Source organism: Poecilia reticulata, chromosome 17 (genome assembly GCF_904066995.2).
Source record: "Poecilia reticulata chromosome 17, P_reticulata-male-v2, whole genome shotgun sequence".
Lineage (NCBI taxonomy): Eukaryota > Metazoa > Chordata > Actinopteri > Cyprinodontiformes > Poeciliidae > Poecilia > Poecilia reticulata.
Window position 1 is genome coordinate 9044050 of NC_088846.1, and position 21280 is coordinate 9065329.

The 21280-nt window shown below is 42.8% G+C and overlaps 1 protein-coding gene across 4 annotated transcripts in view; it reads right to left on the bottom strand.

The window, feature by feature from the left end:
* The window catches only part of cdh24b (cadherin 24, type 2b), a 220563-nt gene that overhangs the window by 119138 nt on the left and 80145 nt on the right, over positions 1 to 21280 (bottom strand). For all 4 annotated transcript variants that reach the window (XM_008432992.3, XM_017310022.2, XM_081598308.1 and 1 more), the window contains one exon: positions 19054 to 20851. In XM_008432992.3, coding sequence (XP_008431214.1) covers positions 19054 to 20562 — 1509 coding nt within the window. In that variant the 5' untranslated portion in view covers positions 20563 to 20851. The remainder of the gene's footprint in view (positions 1 to 19053; positions 20852 to 21280) is intronic.

Here is a 21280-nt window from a genome sequence, read left to right on the forward strand (position 1 = left end):
TTGCCAGTGGACAACAAAGACAAATATCAGAACTTCTGCAATATTGTTCGTCAGACAGTTGATTCTGGCACCAGAATAAAGGACATTTTTGTCATAAACTAAATATAATATCTCACAACTGAAGGTGATGAGAACCTTCTTCAGTCTGACTTCATAGACTCTTAAACACCTACAAGAGGTTTCTCACTAAAACTATTTCAGGTTGGGTGTCATTTTTACTTCAGTTAGATAAACAATTGTTCATTTAGTCATTTATTCTAAACACTTAACCCTTTCATGCATGAATTATAATCCTTTGTGCCAGGATTTTTTTCCAAATGTTTTTGATTTTCTTAAGGCATAAAAGAAACGGTAGAAAAAAACATTTTGTATTTTTTTTTTCTTTTTTTAGATCAATTGCAATTTTCTCCAAATACAAAGTTGTTATTTGACAAATACATCAGTAGTATTGTTCTTTAGGGGTTATCTGATGTCGCAATATTTTTTTTTACCTGCAAGAGTCGTCTACAGTAGCAGGAGGGACCGGGTCGGTTGAAATGCTTTTTTGTCTGTCGGCCATATTGGATTTAACAAAAATAATTTCTTGCATTTGCAGCTGATGGCCAGTAGTTGATAGTGTATTTTATGATGCATTAGTGTCCACTTCAGTGGTCTGTGTGCATTTATAACATAAAAAATCCACAAGAAGCACAAGAAAATGGCTTTTAGACAGCTGTCCACTGTGGTGACCACTATACATGAAAGGGTTAAAAACAGGGTAAAATGTTTGTTGTTTAAGCGCCGCTTAGTCATTTACTTTTGAGAACACTTAATATCTAATGGGCTGTTCTCATTCTGCTACAAATGACTGTACATATTTCCGCCGAGTGATGAGTCCGTGCCGTATATATTAACAGTAGCATGAATATGCAGATATTTCCATCTGTGATTACAGATGAAGCTGATACAGCTAAGCAAGACTGGAACGACTTTTTAAATCGTCCACTTTGTGAGAAAATTAATTTACCGTCAAAAGCTACAATTATCTTTTCCATATCAAACGGATTTTGAATCTTCAGCATCATTTTTGTACTTTTTTTTTTAAGTCTTTCCATTGGCATACTGCTGCTGCAGAGTTTTCTTTCATGCAGTGCTTACTTCCAGACTATAAATGTGTGTAAATCTAGAAATTCAGCACTATTGTCTTAATGAATAGATTACTGTCACGTTTAGCACAACTTTTGAAGAGATGGTCATTTGTTAAATGTAGCTCCACTACAATATGAGAGCAGTAAAATATTTAAAGCTAGTTGTCCAATCCACTCTGCTCAGCTGCTCAGGTTTTAAAATTCAAACACCGTTTCCTGGTTTGTTGGGTTTTATGTTTAATACAGGTAATAAATGCATTTTTTTATGCTTATTTCTAGTGAATTTCACACAATATGTTTACACTAAGAGCATCTATACAGTAACTCTCACTTCTTTACCTAATACTTCCTGAATCATTTTATGGAAAAACAAGCAGCTTCATTTTATTTGCAAGATTTCAGATTTAGTTGAACAGTTCAAACAAAACAGAATCAGTCAAATCAAATGTTAAATAACCAGAATAAAGCAAACAAAAAAAGATCGACGCAAGAGTTGGTGAAACTTACTTCAAAATCAAGTCATTATTTAAACATTAATCTATCAAATAAAGAAACAGAACAAAACCTGGCAACCTTGTGGTGAAATGTGAACATCTTGAAGTTTGAGTGAAATATATCAACACCACAATACATGGACTTCTGAAGTCCACCTACTGAACCTCCTTCAGTCATTATGAGAAACGACTACAACCATAACAAAATATTCTCACCCAGTTGTGACACAAACACACACAGGTTTTCACACTTTAACCCAAGTGCCCCGCTCTCCTCTTTAATCACCGTGGTTACACACACAAAAAACACTTTTCCAATCAGACATCAAGTAGAAACAGAACAGAGAACCTGTCTATCAGACTATCAGGGCCACTCATTACTACAGAGGGAAGGCAGATTTTCAAACTCCGTCTCAAATTTTAATCAAACTCTGTTTCGGAGTAAATGTGGGTTGTGGGGAAAGATTTCCACTCGTCGCCACAGAGAACCCTGACGTCCCGCTTCCTGTCCGTTTGTTTTAGCGCTTTTTAAATTCTTTATGAGGCGCAGCAGTTAACTGCTTTACTGTCGATCCAGCATCGATTTGGCATTGATATTTTGGAAAGCTAAGACACCGTCTGTAATTCAGTTGTGGTGCAGACATGTTGACCCATTCTTCTTTGATCCAATTCAGGAAGTCTCTGGAGGGCAATGGATGTAGCCTTCCTATCAACACACACACACAACTCCCCCCCCCCACACACACACACACACACTCACTAAACGTCTCCGTGTTGCACTCAAGCACTTCCTCTTGCTCACACACTTGCTAAAAGAGCATTCATTATTCATTATTATTAGACTTTTCCTTTAGTGCCATGAGATGTTCAATGCATCTTGCCACTGTTCTCTTCCTCCACAATACATTATTCAAAACTAAATTTTGCTTTTAGCCTCAGAGTATGCAAATCTCCCTTTTGATTATCATAATCAGCTGATGTATGAGGAGCAGTGTGTGTGTGTGTGTGTGTGTGTTCTGTTGCTTCAGAGCGCCAGTCGAGCATCGTTTACTTTGTGTCCGTATTTTTAGCCGAGAGAGACAGGCTTGAGAAAAGGCCACTGGAGGCCTGACTTGGTGTGCATTTAAAGGGCAACTCGCCCACATGTGCGGTGCCCTGCGAGACACCGCTGAGGGGAATATTTTGTCGCTGGGACATGGGAGTCAGAATGTCTGCGTGGAAAATGATGGAAAAAATGTGCTGCGATGAGAGAAAGTTTTAAGATGCAATGCAAAAACCTAAAAAAACAAAAAAAATGGTGTTGAATGTAAACAGATTTTTATCTTGACTGGTCCTGACTGGTTGGTCAGAAACTCAAAAATGGGGTCTCACAGGTCTCACAAAGGGTAAAAGAACCCATTTAAAACATATTTAAATATATTTAAAGTAGTGGTTTTATGCATTTTCCAGGAATATAGACTCATTTTATACCACAGTCAAGTAACTTTAGCTTAAGTAGTTAGAAAAATGCTGCATATAATCAACTAACTTTGTAATTCCACACCTTGAAATTGGGCCACTGTCTCTTTAAGAAGCTCCTACTCTAACACTTCGCGTTAAGTACGTCATCACAGCGATGTTTCTCATTGTGCTGTTTGCTCCTATGGAGCGTTGGACGGAAGTAGTTCATCTGATAAGCTCAGCAGTCTCTCAGCTCCACCTGGTGTTTGCTCATTGCTGCTACCGCTAGTCTGAAGGGGTTCAGTGAGGAAACTGAGGAGGAGTGTTGGACACTACAGCTCCAAAAGGGGAGCTGCATGGAAATAGGGGGCACTTTGTGGGAGCAAGCGCTTATTCACCACAGAATGACAGAACGAAATAACATTACAGCATGATATAAAGCTCAAAAAAGTTAATTCGACTTTATACTGGCAGTTTAAAATGAAACTGGTTTATTTACAGACATATTAGCTATTATAACAGAGAGCAAAACTTTGGCATTTGCTAGTCATTTTACTTCAACCTTACTTTTAGGGCACAAAAAGAAACAGCTTGGTATAGGAAGTCAGGCCATATATAATTTATATTATGCAGTTAATTTCAGGTAATTAAGCTCAGCCAACTGTATTGATTCACTTCTAGGTAAAAAAAAAAATGCTGAATTTGGAAATCTTGGCAACTGTTTTGAACCTTCAGGCCCCGGCTCACACCCTGGCGCTAACATGCAACCCTGAATGGGGGTCAGATTGTGTCCACACATTGCTAAATAGAGGTGCAAACACACACACAAAAACACACACACAATTTGGACAACACAGGTGGTCTTGAATAATTGTGTCTGAATTACTCTGGGAATCTGAATGCTGTCTGTCCTTGGTAACATTAAATAACAACCGACTGACATGACTCTGTTCATGCTGCAGAGTTACCTGTTGTCTCAGTATGGCAAAGAAAAACAAAAAACGTATTGGTATCAAAATCAGCTGCGTTCTCAGGTGAGGCGATTAAACCGACATCAGGAGCACGGCGGCTATAGGACTTGTTTTCTGATGGAAGTCTAACTTGTCGGAATCCCATTCAATAAAAACAAACATTCACTCGCACGGAGGGAGTTTATTGACCACCGGCTCTCAGCTATGCAGTTTGATCGTTTTTGGCGCTGATTGAAACCTGCCGCTTTCATTGCACTTTAAAAATGTATTGACATGTGGAAGGTGCATCTGCAGAGCACGGTGTGCACAAACCAACAATCAAAACATCCCTCTTACTGTTTTAAGGGTTAAATTCTCACAATGCTGATGCAGAGCGGCTTAAAGCTCCACATTATTTATTTTTCACTTCCTCTCTCTCTGTTAAGCTACACAGACATACTCACAAGGACTTTGTACCTGAAATAACAAATGCGGACGAATCTTTGGCATGTTGAAGACTGAATAACTGGAGCTCTAGTGGCTGAATGTACTGGTGATGTCACAGAATCGTCAGCAGATCGGATTGTTGCTCCGCTGACAGTCCACTGTGTGAAGTGTAATGTGGTTTTAAAGTTTTATGTATGCTATAAAAGTGTTCAAGTTTTTAAGGCAGGTTTAGCAGCCATGGCCTTGGATGTTAGAGTTCGGTAAAAACTGTTAAATTTTGTTATAACTAAGTAAATTGTTGTTTTTTTTCTTATGAAGCTTCTGCCCAAATTCAATCTGGAAGGCTCTTTAGCCTCACCTGCCTCATCAATCAGCACCTCCCTCTCTTCACCCTGGACCCATCAGCGTTGGATCAAGCCTCGCTTCAGCCAATCATTGTTCGAGCTCCAGTTGAAAAGGACCTCCTGGCCACGGCCTCCTCCGCATACCGCTGTGATCAACCCACCTCCGCCCCATCTCCACCTTCTGCTCCTGGCTCTCAGGCCACATCCTTCTTCGACCGCCGCCACCAGTACAGGCCCCGGGCGGATTACATTCCTATGCAGCATCAGGAATATTTAACGATCTTATCGAAGTTCCAGCTCGACATCCCCGGCCGGAGCCTGACCGGCAACGGACTTTAATGTTTGTCATTAAACTTTCTTTAATCGCTTTCTTTCTCTGTCCGAGTCTCTCCAGATTGAATTGGAAATTAAACAAGTTTTGTATCATGTTATAATGTTATTTGCTCACCAAAAGTATGCCTGGAGTGTGGTTTTGATTCTTTCATACATATTTCAGTAATCCCTGAATCTCCCATGGCAACCCATTCAGGGAGACTGAAGCTCCTCGTCTGGAGCTCATCTCCACTTTGCTCCTCCAGACTAGCGGCGGCAGCAGTTAGAAAAACGCCTGGTGCAACTGTGAGTCTGCTACGCTGAACCTCACAGTCGCTCCTTAGAACGGTTGCAAACAGCAACACAGAAAGGCGTTGCTGTGACAACGTATCGGAAAGAGTTGGAGCTTCTTAAAGAGACAGAACCCCAATTTCAACGAGTCAAACTACAAAGTCAGATTTATTTCAAGTTACATTTGATTTGCTGCATTTTTGCAACGACTGATGCAAAGTCGTTGCAAAAATGCCACGACTTTGCACCGCACTGATGCGTGGTTACTTAATTGCACTAAAAATAAATAATTGGCACTTTGGGCCAAGAAAATACATATTACCGCCCCTTTAGAGCAGAACACACACCCTGGTCATTTCAGAGTGTTAACCTGCCTGACTTTACGTGTCATAAATTCCTGCTCCTCCCTGACTGCTGCTCCCTCCTCTGCTCCCGTATTCCCTCTCTTCCCTCTTCAGCCCTGTCACCTCCTCCCACCCGGCACCACCTTTTGACCGGGCTGTTCTCCTCTCCTCTGGCCTTCTGCTCTTCACATCGGATTATTGCCACGCTCTGCAGACAAGCCCTCGCCGTGTAGCCCTGTAGCATCTGCATTGGGGCCTTTTTCTCTCCCCACACTGTTTTCAATGCTCACACCAGCTGTGGCACATTTATAATTAACTTTAAGCTAAAAGGGTTTTATTAGTATCACCCACCCTATTTATATTTGAAGTGGTGCAAAAAAAAACAAAAAAAACCCTCAGTTGCATTTTTTCAGGTCACTTCAGCAGCACAAGAAATATGTTAAAAGGTAAGATATCTAAAGCCGTTACAGATAGCTATGACTTTTATAATGGACGCTCATTGGTGATTTCTCAGCAAAGTTTTAGGGGAGGACACACACATCACTCAGAGAAAATTCCTTTATCAGATTTATTTATTTTCTTGACCAGCAGTGCTGTTACTGAAGGCCGTCTCCACACAGGATGACACAGCAGATAAATGCCAACCTAATTACATCTTGTTTGTGCCACATCAACCTTTCTTTTCCTTGTGAACTGGCAATCGAATGAGACGCCTGAAACATCTTAAAACATTAAGAGCACGTCAGGCTATTTGTGCCTCTTTGGCGAGACAGCTAGTTATCAACGGACGAGAAAATCAGCCAGCTTTCTCGGTTCGCTCATTTGTAAGTTGGCTAGTGTTTCTTTTAATGATGCTCAGCTACAAAATACAAAACCAATAAATTTACACTTGATTAATGACGCCGTGTTTCTGACTGACTTCATAGAGCAACGGGTGGTCAAGTCCACGTAAATTTTATAAATGATTTTTTTTTTAAACATATTTGTACAGTGTGAAAAAGATAATCTGTTAAAGAAAAAAAAAAGTCAAGCTCTTCTACCTCCTCCCTGTGGTCCTACTGCCATCTGCAGAAAAACACCGCTCAGTCAGAAACAACCAATCAGAACCTGGAGGAGGGTCTTAGTGCTGTCAATCACACTCTGTCAACAACCCCGGCTGTCTGCTACGCTACAGCTAGTCCCCCCACAGCAGAGGCTGCCATTAATGCTCAGACTACCGAGGATGGCGGATTAACAATTTCCCTCTGTCATTAGCAGTGCATACACAAGTGTGACTGACAGCGCCAAGACCCTCCTCCTGGCTTATATACTTTATATACAGTTGAGAAGTCAATTCTACCTCAACTTAAGGAAATATCTGCTAATTACTGAATTTGAACAAAATAATAAGAAATTTTTTTTATGAACTACAACAGGAGCGGTTTTATCAACTGTATGTTCATGTTATGCAATACAAATAAAACGTTCTATCTTTCTACACAGTACGTAAATATCTGGTTTTGACTGTAAAACCAATACTGTTTAATTCCTGCATAATAACTGTATGCAGGTACAAACCTCGACAACATACTTAAATCAATAACTCCTTTAACCTCGACTGTGCCCTCTCGTCGCCTCCCAGGCCCTCTGCCCTCGTCCTGGTCGGAGACGGAGACGGAGCGGACGGGAAAGCTCCCCCGACTCACAGCCTCCTTCGGGGCCACGGGGAGAAGTGGAGCACACGGTCCTGGCCCAAGCATAAATATTAGCTGAAGGTCACGGTCACAGAGCTCACACAGGGCTATGCATAATCACCAACCAAGTCTCCAGCTTAGTCTCCTTACTTCACGCGGCCCCTCTGTCGCATTACTGCCCACTGACTAAACACTTCAGCTGCAGCGCGCTCCCCCAAACCACTGACACAGCTAACCTTGAAGGGTTAAAAGCCCGAGGCGACGAACCGCTTCCGACACCAATTTGGGCTTCGTGTTGCGTTATGACACCACCTCGTTAACGTCTCGCAGGCTCTAGCCTACATTTCCAGGGTTATCCGCGAATCCGTTTCTATGTTGGGCTTAAACGGGCGCAGCTGTATTCCGAGCAGCATTGTCGGAGATGAAAAACTGCCATTGTAATATCCAACGGGTAAAAAAAAAAAAAAAAAAAAAAAGATGCTTTAAATTCAGACGCCTGCCTCGCAGATTTGTTCGACATTATCCCGAGATGAAACGCGGGCTGGTAAGAAAGGAGGGAGATAAAGGAGCGAAAAGGCATGTTATGTCTCCGCTGAATTTAATCTCTAATAGACTCTACGGTTGCCCCCCTTTTATTCCTCCTACTTTACCCACGCAGCCTTGTTCCTTAAGTCAGCCGGCCTATTACTCCCTCTACGTGATTCTGCACCCACTCAGCACAGAGGCACATTTAAACCCCGTGGAGGCTTGCAGTAAAATGGTATTTAACTGCTTACTCGATTCTTTCGCTCCCTTTCCTATTGGATTCTGCTCTCGCTTTACGCTGCGCAAACTCTTAAAGCCTCGGCATCGATGCCTCGGATTCCCCGTAAGATCTCTTCAAAAACTCTTCCTCCTGGCGGTTTTTTGACAACTAGTCTCGAGCCTCGAGGTCAGTGGCAGAAGACTCAGATTGCTTCTGTTGTGAGAAAAGTTCCTCCCTGCTTCCCGTCTGTCGGAGTGTTTATTTGCTACGTTCTCCGATTTTTTTCTCTCCATATTTTATCACCATACCAGCACAAACCTTAAAGTATTTCATTGGAGTTTCATGGCGTAGACCAGCAGAATACTGTGTGTAATTGTAAAGGGAAATGAAAATTACACATTGCATTCAACATTTACTGCAAATTAAGAAATGTGTTTGCAATGCATTTGAAGGCCTCAGGTTGATTAGACCACACTGTTCAATGTCAGATTTATCCACTTGTAATATTTTAAAGGCAACTAATTTGGCCAGAGTGCTTCCCGATTCAAACAAACAATGATATAAATACCAGAATCAAACATTTTGAACTGCTGATTTAATGATTCTGTGATCAGATCACTGCAGGAGTGTGTCATTCCACAAATTTGAGGCAGCCACAGCGAAAGCTTGACCCAATCTGTGTTTCACTCCTGATCTCATCATGCCTGTGTTTAACAAGAGACTAGAGGGGTTGGTGAAAGTTGTTGGGAAGGTGCATAGAGCAAAAACCAGCACAATCCTGAAAGAAAACAGCAAAAGATTTGAGACTCTGAACATCCAGCTGGAGCTACAATGTGATGGTTTACATGTGTTTGGATGGTCCATTCCTACATGCAATGAAGAACACGCGACTAAATTTGAAAAACGGGTAGCTGGGAGATGCTAAGATTTGAGATTTCCTTCTTTTGCAAGCAAGACAAAAACTTTGAGGCGTGTTTCAAAAGCGGAGGATAAAGGACTTGGGACTTTTCACTGCAGCCAGAGGTGTTTTTACAAATGATCGTCTCAGAGGGACAGAAACAAATGTGCGAAACGCTCTTCAGTTTTGTATGTGCATAAAAATAAGAAAAACTGCGTAATATTGTTTAATCTTCTGCAATACTATTTGTTGGTCTATCAGAAAAAAATCCCAATAAAATACATTTAAGTTTGCAGCTGTAAGCAGTCCAAACGTGTGGGTGATTAAAAGGTATTAACGAGCGGTAGAACTCAAATAAAATGTTTAATTGAGTACATTTCAGGGTCTGTAATTAGTTAATCTATTCGAAGACTATATATCAATAAAATAGGCAATAGGTTCAAAAAGCTTTTATGCTGCTAAATTATTGAATAAGTAGATATATGAGGTAAACAAAGATATTTTAGGTTTAGGTATTTCCTGTAATAGACAACAACAGTCTTTCCCAGAGGGCCATCAGATTATTTTTGAAGAAACCCACTGGGGGGCTTATTTTAACCCCCAGTGGGCCAAAAGAAGCAGATTTGTTGTCCATCGTTATTGTTTTGGGACTGTGCATCAGATTTACGGGTGTACCAGAAACACAGTTCAAAGGTTCCGGCTTTTTTGTATAGAAAAAAAAATAAATACGATTAACTGCATTAACAAAAAATACATATTAAAATTATGTTACTAATCAAAATTAACACATTAACCCCACTATTAATGCTTTTGAAAAATACTGTAGGTCACTCCTTTACTCTATTTTATTTAACCCTGCTCTTATTTTTTTCTTTTACCTAATTTCACCCCAGCATCCCTCCATTGTCCAGTGTAGTAATGTCTCTCTTCCACCTTGTTACCCACACACACACACATACACACGCGCCGCCCCACAGCCCTCCTTCTCTCCTTCCCTCCCTCCCCTCTGCGTTGAAGTCACTCTCTAATTGCTGTCTCACCCCTGCTATGCTTGGACCCAGAGGCTAAATGATTTCTACAGGGAGAATGGAAGCACATGAAAACAGAGATATTTGCAGAGCGACTTGCCTTTTTTATTATTATTGATGAGCTGCTTGTCAGGAGGTGTGTGTGTTTAAAGTCAGTTTGGCCCTCCTATTGGCACCATCATACAGGGTTTTCTCTCTCCCCCCCCCTCATTCTTTGTCTGTGCAGCTCTCGCTTTCCTGCAGTTTCGTAAGCCACCCTTTTATCCGAGGTGGTTTTTTTATACTTTGAAGCCATATTTACAAGGTTTTGATGTTTTTTGATGCCCTTTTTAGTTTTGACGCTGTGCGGTATTTATGTATTTTCGGTGTGTCATTTGAACTTGCAGCTGTTTGTATGGTTAGCGCAGCTTCCAGTCACGTTATTGGAAAGCAGAAGTTTGCAGCTGGAAATTGTTTGACTTCAGCACAGGCGATAATAAAAATGGTAAATTTATTTATTTTTTTGTCTGGGTCAAAGGATCAATAGGATTTATGAAACATTTCTATATTCATTAGCAGCAAAACGTAGTTAAACTGGTAACATCAAAGCACTGGTTGACCCTGCTAAACAAAAAGTGTCCTCATTAAGTAGATGCAGGTGAAGAATCGCTGTGTGAGCTGCTTTGTGTTAGATCTGCTGAAGATGAAGGGAATTTAAACAAAAACAACGAAAAAGCCTGATAACTAAAGAAGATATTGTACTATTATTGTAAATAGTACACAAGTGTATCTTTTCAAAACAAATTCCCCAAAGAACAATCAAAATATCCAATGAGGGGAGGATAGATTTTTTTTAATATAATGCAATTGCAATTTTACTTTTGATAGAAGTGTTCTACAAAGAATCGAGTAAAATATATTTTCTAAAAAATTGGCTCAACAACTCCAAATTATTGAATTCAGATGTTGCAATCTTTCCCAATGAAATCCTGTACAAATCCATGCAGACCGTTTGTGAAAGAATTGGTCACTCTCAGGAACTCAGAGCACATGGCCTTCAGATTAACTCAGGAGAGGAAAGAGATCCATGGACTGGGTTTTCAGGACTCTGAGCACCAAATACAAGTCAAGGAATCAGAGTAAAGCACTGCTGGACTCTACTGTGGCGCGGTGGAGACATATTGGACAGAGTACAGAACCCTGCCTGTCTGGGTTTTTTAGCAATGCCAGAAGAATGGTACTTGCCCAACTCCATTACGTTACGACAGTTGTGATGCGTAACCATGGGAACAAGGTATTGTCTTTAATACTTGTGACCCCAAATACCAGCAGAGTTGAAAAGGAGGATTCACAGAAACGGAAGAGCAGAGAGAGGAGGACGTTCAAACCGTCCATCAATCCATAATCGATCAAACTCCCAGTCAAAAACGTTGATCAATCCGTAGTTCGTTTGTCTAGAAAGTCCACTTATTTTGAGAAGGTGTGAATGTCCAATCCGACTCTGATGCGGACCCAAGACTGGAGACCGCTCCAAAAGGAGGAAGTGGATTGTAGCGCAAGGCATTCTGGGTAAATAAAACCTAAATAAGTGTGTGAATCTAACACTAGCAAGAGAAATGGCTCGTGGTCTATTACCAAAACAAAAGAGAAAGCCTAAAACCGCTTTGAATCGAATGCCAATAAGTTGTGTTTGTGTCTTCTTCTGAGGCTTTTGTGTCATTTCCTTCAGTAGTTCTTGGTGCAGCGCCACCACAGGTGAGGAAGATGTTTGGATGATATCAGTTACGACAGCATTGAATTTACCTTTTGGCGCAAACAGTATTGTTGAGTTTCATTGAGTTGAAATCTCTGTGAGCTCTTATATCTCAATGAACACATTCTTCACCAGGTGTGGACACAAGGGCCAGTCAATGTCCATCCAGCTGTTCAAGTATATATGCAGAAATAAAATACATCATTTTTAAAATAATACTGTCACTTCAAACTATATAGTGTGACGACTGTTATTCAGTATATTGTACACTTCTACATAACTGTTCTATGACTACGGATTGGGTATCAAAAGAGCATCTACCAAAGTCTCAACCCTTTAACAGGACTGGTGGCAATCCACCTCTCTCAGCCCAGTTTCATCCCTTGGTTAAAGAAGAATTTCTCAAAGGAAAACCACAAATAATTTAGGTCTTTCAACATCCACAGTTAGCTGTTTTATAAAAATATCCAGGGAGTCGGGGGAAATCTCAGCGTGTAAAGGGTAACAGTGAAAGCTTCTGTTTGATGCATGCGACCTTCCAGCCCTCAGGAGGAAATACATGAGAGACCACGGCACAGTGAACAATATATCCACATGGGTCTGAGGGATTGCTACAGAACACGTTGCCCTGCTGCATTCAGAAATGTTACTGTAGCACACAGAAAGCCACATAGAGCAAAAACAGATTGGGTTAGGATGGGGTTTTCCTCCCCCCCCCGCAAGTATCCCAATTTGACTGTGTAAAGTTTTTTCAAATAATTTATGTTTCCAGCACTGACAATGTTTTTTTTTTTTTTGTCTAATTGCAGTCTAATACTCAAGATAAGCAATTTCAGTTTGAAAAAGAGGACAACGGTGTCAGAATCTCTTGGCAGTTTGTTCACTAAATTTCAGCCGGGGGAAGCATTTTGTTTAAATCTTAGCACACACCGTTTCTGTCGAGTACGATTTGGTAGCGACAGCTAAACCTGAGGCTGTAAAGAGAGGCATGAATGCAAGTATGCAGCTATAGTCGATACATGCCAGCCATAAACGTCTGTGCCTGCACAGACGTAGCACGAGAAACCAACAGAAACAGCAGCTGCGTGATGCGCCTAAACGTCGTCGCCCACCCACTGCAGGAAGGGCTTCAACGAGACAACACATTTTACCTTCCTGTGACACTCTCCTCCTGCGTCTCACTAATGATTTTCTGCGAGTGTTTTCACAATGCCACATGTTGTGCAGATCGCACCCAGAGGGGTTGAGGCGCTGAGGAACAAGAGTTATCAATAACACGTTGGGCAGTAAGTGGGTTATTTGTTCTTCTGCATAGATCCTGAGACAGGAGTAAGACGTGCATTTTGTAGGACAGATATTTGCATACTGTAAACGTTAAGTATAAATAACTAGTGTTCGACTAAAGCAGACTAAACGGGGCTGATGTGAATGCACCCTAAAGTTACACATGTTTGAGGGTATATTTGGCATTAAGTGGCTTGTCTGTAAAGCAGCTGACTGTGGGCTGGCTCCCAGTCCAGATAGCCCAACAAATGAAACTGCTACAATTAGCTTGTTATGCTCTTACTATATAAAGTGATAGCATAACACTATGCTATTACTTTTAACATAAAGTCCATCCCACGATGGCAAAAAAAGATAGATTAGTTAATCAAAAAACACTAACGAATAGAAATGGAAATATTTTTTAATAATTTAAGGTTTCATAAGTCACTACACTGATGCTCGACATGATGCATCACAGCAATTTGCAAACACTTCTGCGTAGAATAGCTACCGACTAAAACACTGCCGATGTTGGTTGTTTATTAGAAAATATTAAGGTTGTATTCACTTGACACAAGTTTCAAGTATTTCTACACATCAGCCCGCGCTTGTTTTGAGATATAGTTACTATTATGCCACCACATTACACAATGTGTTATGAATATGCATTGTGATGTTAATGATATGCTAATTACAAAAATAGCCCAAGTCTGTTTCCTGTTGCGTTGCCACCACATTTGCACATTTGCTAGCACTGCTATGTAGCTCATGCACCGAAGCTGCTTTTAAGGTGACACAGGCCAAGATGGAGTCGCCTCACTGAGAAACGGTTACATGTCACGTTTCATCCCCACATGCGCTGCTGGGGAGTTTGCATTTCAAGAGAAGAGTAACGGGAGAAGAAAAGCTAATCAGAAAGGCTTTTTTTCTTTTAATCCCTGCTCTGCTGAGGCGCCTTTTCTTCTCAAAAAATTTTTGTTGCTTTCACACAGCCTCTGCAATCACTTGAAACCCCATTACAGGCCATGTGACAGCATCAATTAAATTCACAATTATCATGGGGCAGTGACACTCCAGCATGAGAGCGTATCGCAGCGCAGCATCGTTTGTGTGTGTGCGTGCGTGTGTATTGGGTGTGATCTGTGTGTTTGTGCGTGTGCAGGCGAGAGATAAAGAGTGAACGTCGATGGGGGAAAAACTCAGATATTTTAATGCTAAAAGGTTTCTCACTTTTTTTTTTTTTCTTTTAGTGACTTGAGATCCTGAACAAGTCGTTTACAAAAAAGACTCAAATCTCAAAGAGATAAAAAAATAAAAAAAATTCAAGGGCTCCTTTTTCGGTTTTCTTTATTGACTGGTTCTTTTTAGATCTACTCTTTTTCTCTCTATTTGTTTAAAAGAAAAAAAGAAGGGGAAAAAAAAACATTCACAGCTACTGGAAATTCAACCGCCTGCTTTTCCCCGTATTTGACCCCATAATTCATTATCAGTTTAACAAAAAGATTATTTGTCTCCCACTGACATCACCAGATAAGAGCCTTGGCTCTTGTTTCCAGCTTTAGTGGAGATTTATTCAGACTGGAAAAACAAACAATGAGGCTGATTAAGACACGCAACAGAATGGTGGCGATAAAAGAAAAAAAAAGAAAATATGAACACTGTCCTTGCTCCGTATCCAAGACCAGACAGCCGAGTTCAGGTGAAAAATGCATCACGACTCTCAGGCGACCGCGTTTGCCGCTGACTGAACTGGTTTGGATCCGGGCTGTATCTGGCCAGATGGCGGCATTCTGGCCTGCGTGGTGCAGCTGGGATCAGAACGCCGTCGCTGTAACTCTCTCCATTAAAGCACAGTCAAGGCTCCAACGGTGAAAGGGGAAAAAAAAAAAAGAAATAAACACTAGAGAATGTTTACATTGATTTCTCTACCTATAGAGTCTACACTACAGCAGAGCTGAAGATTAAAAATTCATAAGCGTATTAAGGTCTATAAGAGCATTATTCATGTGTGCTGTCACTGCGCGCTATGGCGAGGTACTAATCGGACACATCTCTAAGCGAGGGCACGCACGAAAACACATAGTCACAGCGGAGGTCTGGGAACTCTCCCAAGTGTCGATGCCGTCGCTCGCACATGTGTGTGGCCTGGCGCGGTTCCCTCCTTCAGTACCCTACAATGTGCTGGCACCGATACCTGCTTGACACAGCAGATTGGCACTAATGGCTTTACACACAATGCCATCTGTAAGCTGGACTGCTGGCTCCAACGTCTTCTCCGAGCCCCACTACATCACTGCATTCTGCTCAGGCTACACAGTTTTGCGTTTGGCTGCTGAAACGAGGCAGAGCGGTACGCGACGTTGGGGCTCCTGAGGACGAAACGAGGTGGGAACACGGCAACGCTCCTGGGAAAACTTGAAGTTGTTTTGTTCTCGCAAATAGAGCGAAGGCTTCCGAAGTCAAAAACTACTTAGGAAGTCATCTTTAATGAATGTAAAACGTACCAATCCAGGGTTAGCGACTATATAAGTGGTAGTTTATAGGCTTTATTCTTATTTTAAAGCAGGTTTTACTGGCTGAAAAAGAGTAAAAATGCTCCCGCTCTTTGTTTGTGCAGACAGAATAAGGAATTGATTAATCTTATAGGACAATGTCATTTTATAGCAACTCTGTTACCTTCAGTTGTTGTAAAAATTCTATATTAAATATGACTTAAGACATTCAACTGCACAAAATTAGCGCCTAGAAATTGGGTCACTAAAAATTCAGCCCTTTTATGAAATTCCGCCATCAGGAAGTCATCACAACATCGCTCCTCTTTTGACCTTTTAACAAGGTTTTTACCAGTGCTTCAATGAGACATAACTGGTATAATGAGCTCAACTGATGCACAAATCCACCAGGCGTTTGCTAATTGCTGTTGGCTAGTCTGAAGGAGCTGAGCGGGTCGCCGGGGAGGAGCGCTCTGTGAGGCAGAAGCTCGGCGGTTTGGAAACAGCTTGGGGGACAACAACCGGCTACATTTACTGACAACTTTTATCAGCCACCATTTTGGATACTCAGTATGACGTGACAGGCAATATATAAGGTATTTGAAAGCACTTTGAGAGTAGCATTACCTGAGTAACAGCAAACTGTCGTTAAAAAAATTGTAGTTTGGCTAGTCACAAAACAAAATTTCTATTCCACAGTTTATAATAAATTGGATGTTTATTTGATCAAGGTAAAATAGTTCCTTCATTGTGCTATGTGCCTGAAAAATACAAAACACGTCCTTCAAGACAATAGCAGTGTTGGTCGTTCCAGCCAGAAGTCTTTATTTAATCGGTTTAACTCAACAAATGCTTCCTGTTTCAATTCAAAATAAGAGTCTCAAACACAGATACAGGGTGTCAAGCTTACACCTCAGGTCTTCATACGAAGGACTCATAATAATGAAAAACTTAGACTTATTCCAACAGGCGAGTAGGAAAAACTTCAGTTTGACCAAAAAAATATTTTGTCGAGATCGAGTTAGCACGAGATTTCTTCACACCCCCAGCTCAGACCTTTATCAGTCAAGGCGCAAAAGAAGCCAATTTGAATGTTAGCTAAACAGCAGGGAGGCTGGATAATTCAGGTCGCATCCATATGTGGGCAAGAGGGAACCAGGACCTAAAAATACGAAGGCAATTTGTGCCTTTTTGTCTACGAAAGTGCGAGACGCGTCCCACTGTGCTGGAAAGCTCATAAACAGCAGCTCAACTTAAAGTACTAACACTTACACAAACACACTTCTCGCTCTCTGTGGCTTTCTGCAGCCCGCAGCAGTCACACAGGGATCATTACTATTCATTTGCTGAGCAAACTGGCCACACAGGCTTATAAATTAGCTCATCTACCGCAGCTGGGTTCAGGAGACAGTTGGTGCATGCCTGGGACTGGGAGGCCAGCCATTACAGTGCCCGGCTTTTGAGACACCTTCTGTCCAGTCGACGTGACCTCCCTGAAGCTCGTAATTCTTTGGAAAGAGGAGAGAATGTGTGGCGGCGTGGAGCCGGGTGGTGAGACAAGCGCGGTCAATGAGTGTAATAAATTGCAGAGCCGCAGGACCACGGCCCAGCGCGCGTCGAGCAAAGGAAGAGCGCGGCAGGAGAATGCCGTCAAACAGAGGAGCGTAAATCAATCTGAATAAAACATCATAAGCAGGACCTTGCAGACCGACAGGGAGAGAGAGCCGACAGGTCCGACCTACAGGAGCATGAGGCAACACTCTGACTTCTCTGCCTCGGAGAGAGGATCAATGGTGGAAGATGGGGAGAAACAAAAAAACCAACCTATTAATTCAGCTGGACATGTCAATTCCCATTGGTGTGTGCAGATTGGTGTTGATCATGTCTCCCCTCTTGGGCAGAAGAAATCTGGGGCTTTTGCTGAGCCTCAGTGGATCATTGATTCATCGAACATTTTACGACTACCTGGAAGGCGCCGCGTCGCAGCCGAGGAATGTAAATCAATTCCAATTGCAGGGTTATGGCGACGCGCACACACACACACTCGCGCACACACACGCACACACAAAAAACTTGAAGCGTGACTCTGGGATTATATTACACTAATCACCTTTGGTGTAGTGCAACGTTGATGATCACCTGAGGTTAAATAAGCTACGTGAAATACTCGAGTGAATGGAAATTTCATAAAATATTCAGAAAATTGTTCACAGAATCTGAGCAATAAAAGATGAATAAAGCTTTTTTTTTTTTTTTTTTGGTTTTTGCTTCAGCATATTTTCAGGTCTTGCATATTTACTAATTACAAAGAGCCTTGGGTCCAGCAGCAAACTGTGCTGGAGGGATCCAGGTCAGAGGCACGGGCAGGGAAGCTGGTCAGAGTTAATGCAAAGATGGTAAAGTGCAGTCCCAAAGGATAAACCTGGTAGAGGCTGTAAATGCTTGGGGAGGAGGTTTGTCCTCCATTTGGACAACCCTTATCTATAGAGTAGCAATTGATTGATTGATTGATTGATTGATTGATTGATTGATTGATTGATTGATTGAAGCCTATTCATGTGTTAGAATACATAGTCAAAGTCCAGAATTAAATTAGCAGAGCCTTGGTGCTGTAGTAGGTAACTTGTATGACAAAATTATATTTTTTCAGATTTGTTAAAACTGTCACTTTCAGGAGAGTAAAATATGAGACAGATAATCCCCCCACTCTCTCTAGGCCAGTTAGCATATGTATGCTAACTAGCATATGCATGGCTAATTGGCATACATATTCTAACTAGCCAATGATGGCAGATTAACAGTTTTTCAGTAACGCCAAGTTGTTTCTCCTCCATTAGCACAGTGGCAGTATGTACACAAGTGTGATTGACAGCACTAAGACCCACCTCCCGGTTCTGATTGGTTTATTCTGACTGCAGATGGCAGTGGAGCCATAGAAAGGAGGCAGAGGAGCTCAGTTCTTTTCATAATTAATCTGTCTCATGTTATACTGTCACAATATCATGAAAGTTTTTATAAAAACAACATACTGCACCTTTAATTAGAAATAGAAAACTCAGGAAGAGCTGCAGAGATTCACCTTTCAGATGGGAAAATGTGTCGAAAGCAGCGCTGTTATTTCCTCCCCAAGCGTTTACAGCCTCTGCAGTGGACGTTCTGCATGTTTGGCAGGACAAAAGCCATGTAAGGGTCACGATAAATATATCCTACATGCAAATGCTGCATGTGTCAGGAAGACTAACGCCGCACATCACCCTAAACACACTATCCATTCAGAGAAAGATTGTGTTGCCGTGGGGATTCTCTTCTCCAGCAGGGACAGGGAGGCTGGTAGGAGCTGCTAGGAAGATGGATGAAGCAAAGTACAGGGCAATCCCAGATGAAAATCTTATTTCACACATTTTCTTTTTTTGTGAAAACGTTCAAAGTCAGAAAAGTCAGCAGTTTGTCTTTTTTCCTTTTTTACTTACCCGTCCAATGAGCACAGGTTCTGGGCCGGCGTATTCTTCAATCACAAAGAACTGGTTCCAGATCCAGCTCCTCCTGCTGCGAGAGCGTGACCGCCTCCCCTCCAAAGGCCGCTGCGCCCCCCGCTCCGCGTCCGACTCCGACGCCTCTTCGAACACGAGGCCATTTCCATTTACCGGGTCAGCGGCTTGGACTTCGGCTTCTTTTGCGCTGCGGCTCCACTTGGGAGCGGGCTGGAGCCTCAGGACATGGCTGCTGTTGACAAGTTTGTGGTCTTCATCTGTGAGGAACTTCGCCGTGCCGGGATCGGTTCTAGCGGTGCGAGCCGACTCCGTTAATGGGTCTCTGCGGGAATCTGCTGCTCTGCTCCCTTCTCTTGCTCCCAGGGGCTGCATCGTCAGCACAGACGGAGGAGAATTGTTTGTTTCTGGGAGAACATACACAGGGAGACGCTTCGTCGATGCAAACGGCGGCTCCGTTTGGCTGATTATCGCCTCTTTCTCGGGGCCGAGGCCGGCCGCACTGTGAGGTGTCGACAGGGAACGAGCAAGGTGTTTGCTCTTGTTATCACCGCCGTCGGGGCTCGGTGCTCCCAAGCTGTCTTGCCCTTTGCTTAAAGCCGGCTTGGCGTCGCTCGGCAGATTAATATGAGTAGCAGCGTTCTGGCGGGGATAGAGATCTGGACTGGTAACCGTGCTCGCATATGGAAATGCGGTCTGATTATCGAATCCAGCATGAGGCTGAATGGCAGCCATATCTTGTCTCTGCTCCTTCTGAGTCTCTAATTGCTCGTGATTAACGTCAATCAAGTCTCTCTTCCTGCTCCGGCTGCCCTTGCTTGGAAAGCCGAGGCCGGGAACTTTCTGCATTTGGGAGTTGACAATCCTGACTAAGTTCTCTTTCGACAGCAGCTTAAGCACGCCGTAACTCCCGGTGAGGTTGAGCTTTCTGCTTGAATCGACGCTGAACCCTTTCCCGGGCATACCTGTGGTGTGGGCGCTTAAATCGGGCCTGCTCCTGGACCTGGAGCCGGATTTGGCCCTGGTTTTATTGGAATGCATTTCCGCCTTGTGATGGACGAAGGATTTCTCCGACCGCATCGTGTTGGAAGTCTCTGCGCTTCTCGTGCCGTTTTTAACTTTCCTCGCCTCCAGGTTTGACGCCTTGCTGCTGGACAACACAGCCGCCATCCCGTCGTTTCTACTGACGGAGTCGACCTCGCGCTTGGGCTTGATGGATTGCCTCTCTTTGTTGCTCAAAACCATTTTGGCGTGAGGGAACCTGGAGTCGCTCAGCTGCTCGCGACTTATCAGGTTCCTCAAAGTGACCATGGGCATCGCGTTTGAATCCTCGCCGTCGTCCCATTGGTCTGCAGGTTTGCTCTCCCCTCGCCTCGCTATGTGTGACCCGGCCGCCCCTCTCCTGCGTACCACCTTGCTCACCGAGGCTCCTCCCAAAAAAACCTCCCAAAGGGACAAGAATACCAACAGGAGAAGATTCCTTGAAATCATCTTGTCTTGTTGTTCTATTGCTCACGGGGGATGGAATAAGGCAGCTCTTGTTTTCTGACCGTCTTCATTCTCTTCTGTTTTCACCTCATCCCCCCCTCCCCTCGCTCTCCCTTCCTTTGCCCTTCACGCCGAGCTGGAGGGCAGGTGTCAATCACTTCTTCCTCTTTCGTCAATGTGGTCCGATATCACCGTCTATCTCACAAAGCCTCCGCGAGCTGTTGTTCTTCTCTCTCCCCGTCTCCTCCCTCGTGAAGCGTCTCATTCAGGTTCCCGCGGAGACTCGAACACCCTGGGAGAAAAGATAAAGATAATTAAGTCAAAACTTTAATCATTGCGCTGCGTTAATTAAAAATGGAGCCACGCAGACAGGTAGGACGATTCACAGGCAGGCCGGGGAGACCTTTCGACACGGCGACAATCGCGTTTCTGCCAGCACAATGGGGATTTTAAACTCTGAACATGTTTCTATTTATACCCTCATAATGGTACACATTTTATTTCTTTTTTTGGGGAGGTCAAGTTTTATCATCACACCGTTACGCTTTCAGTGCGTTGTAGAAGCACCAGTAGAAGCCATGAGGACGGTAATAATCAGAAATGCTGCCAAGAGGTTCAGGGCGACTCTGGAGGAGCACCTGACATCCATAGCTCAGGTGGGATAATCCGTTTCAAGGACAGCAGATGCATTCGGAAAGTTAATGGAAGAGGGGACAGAAGG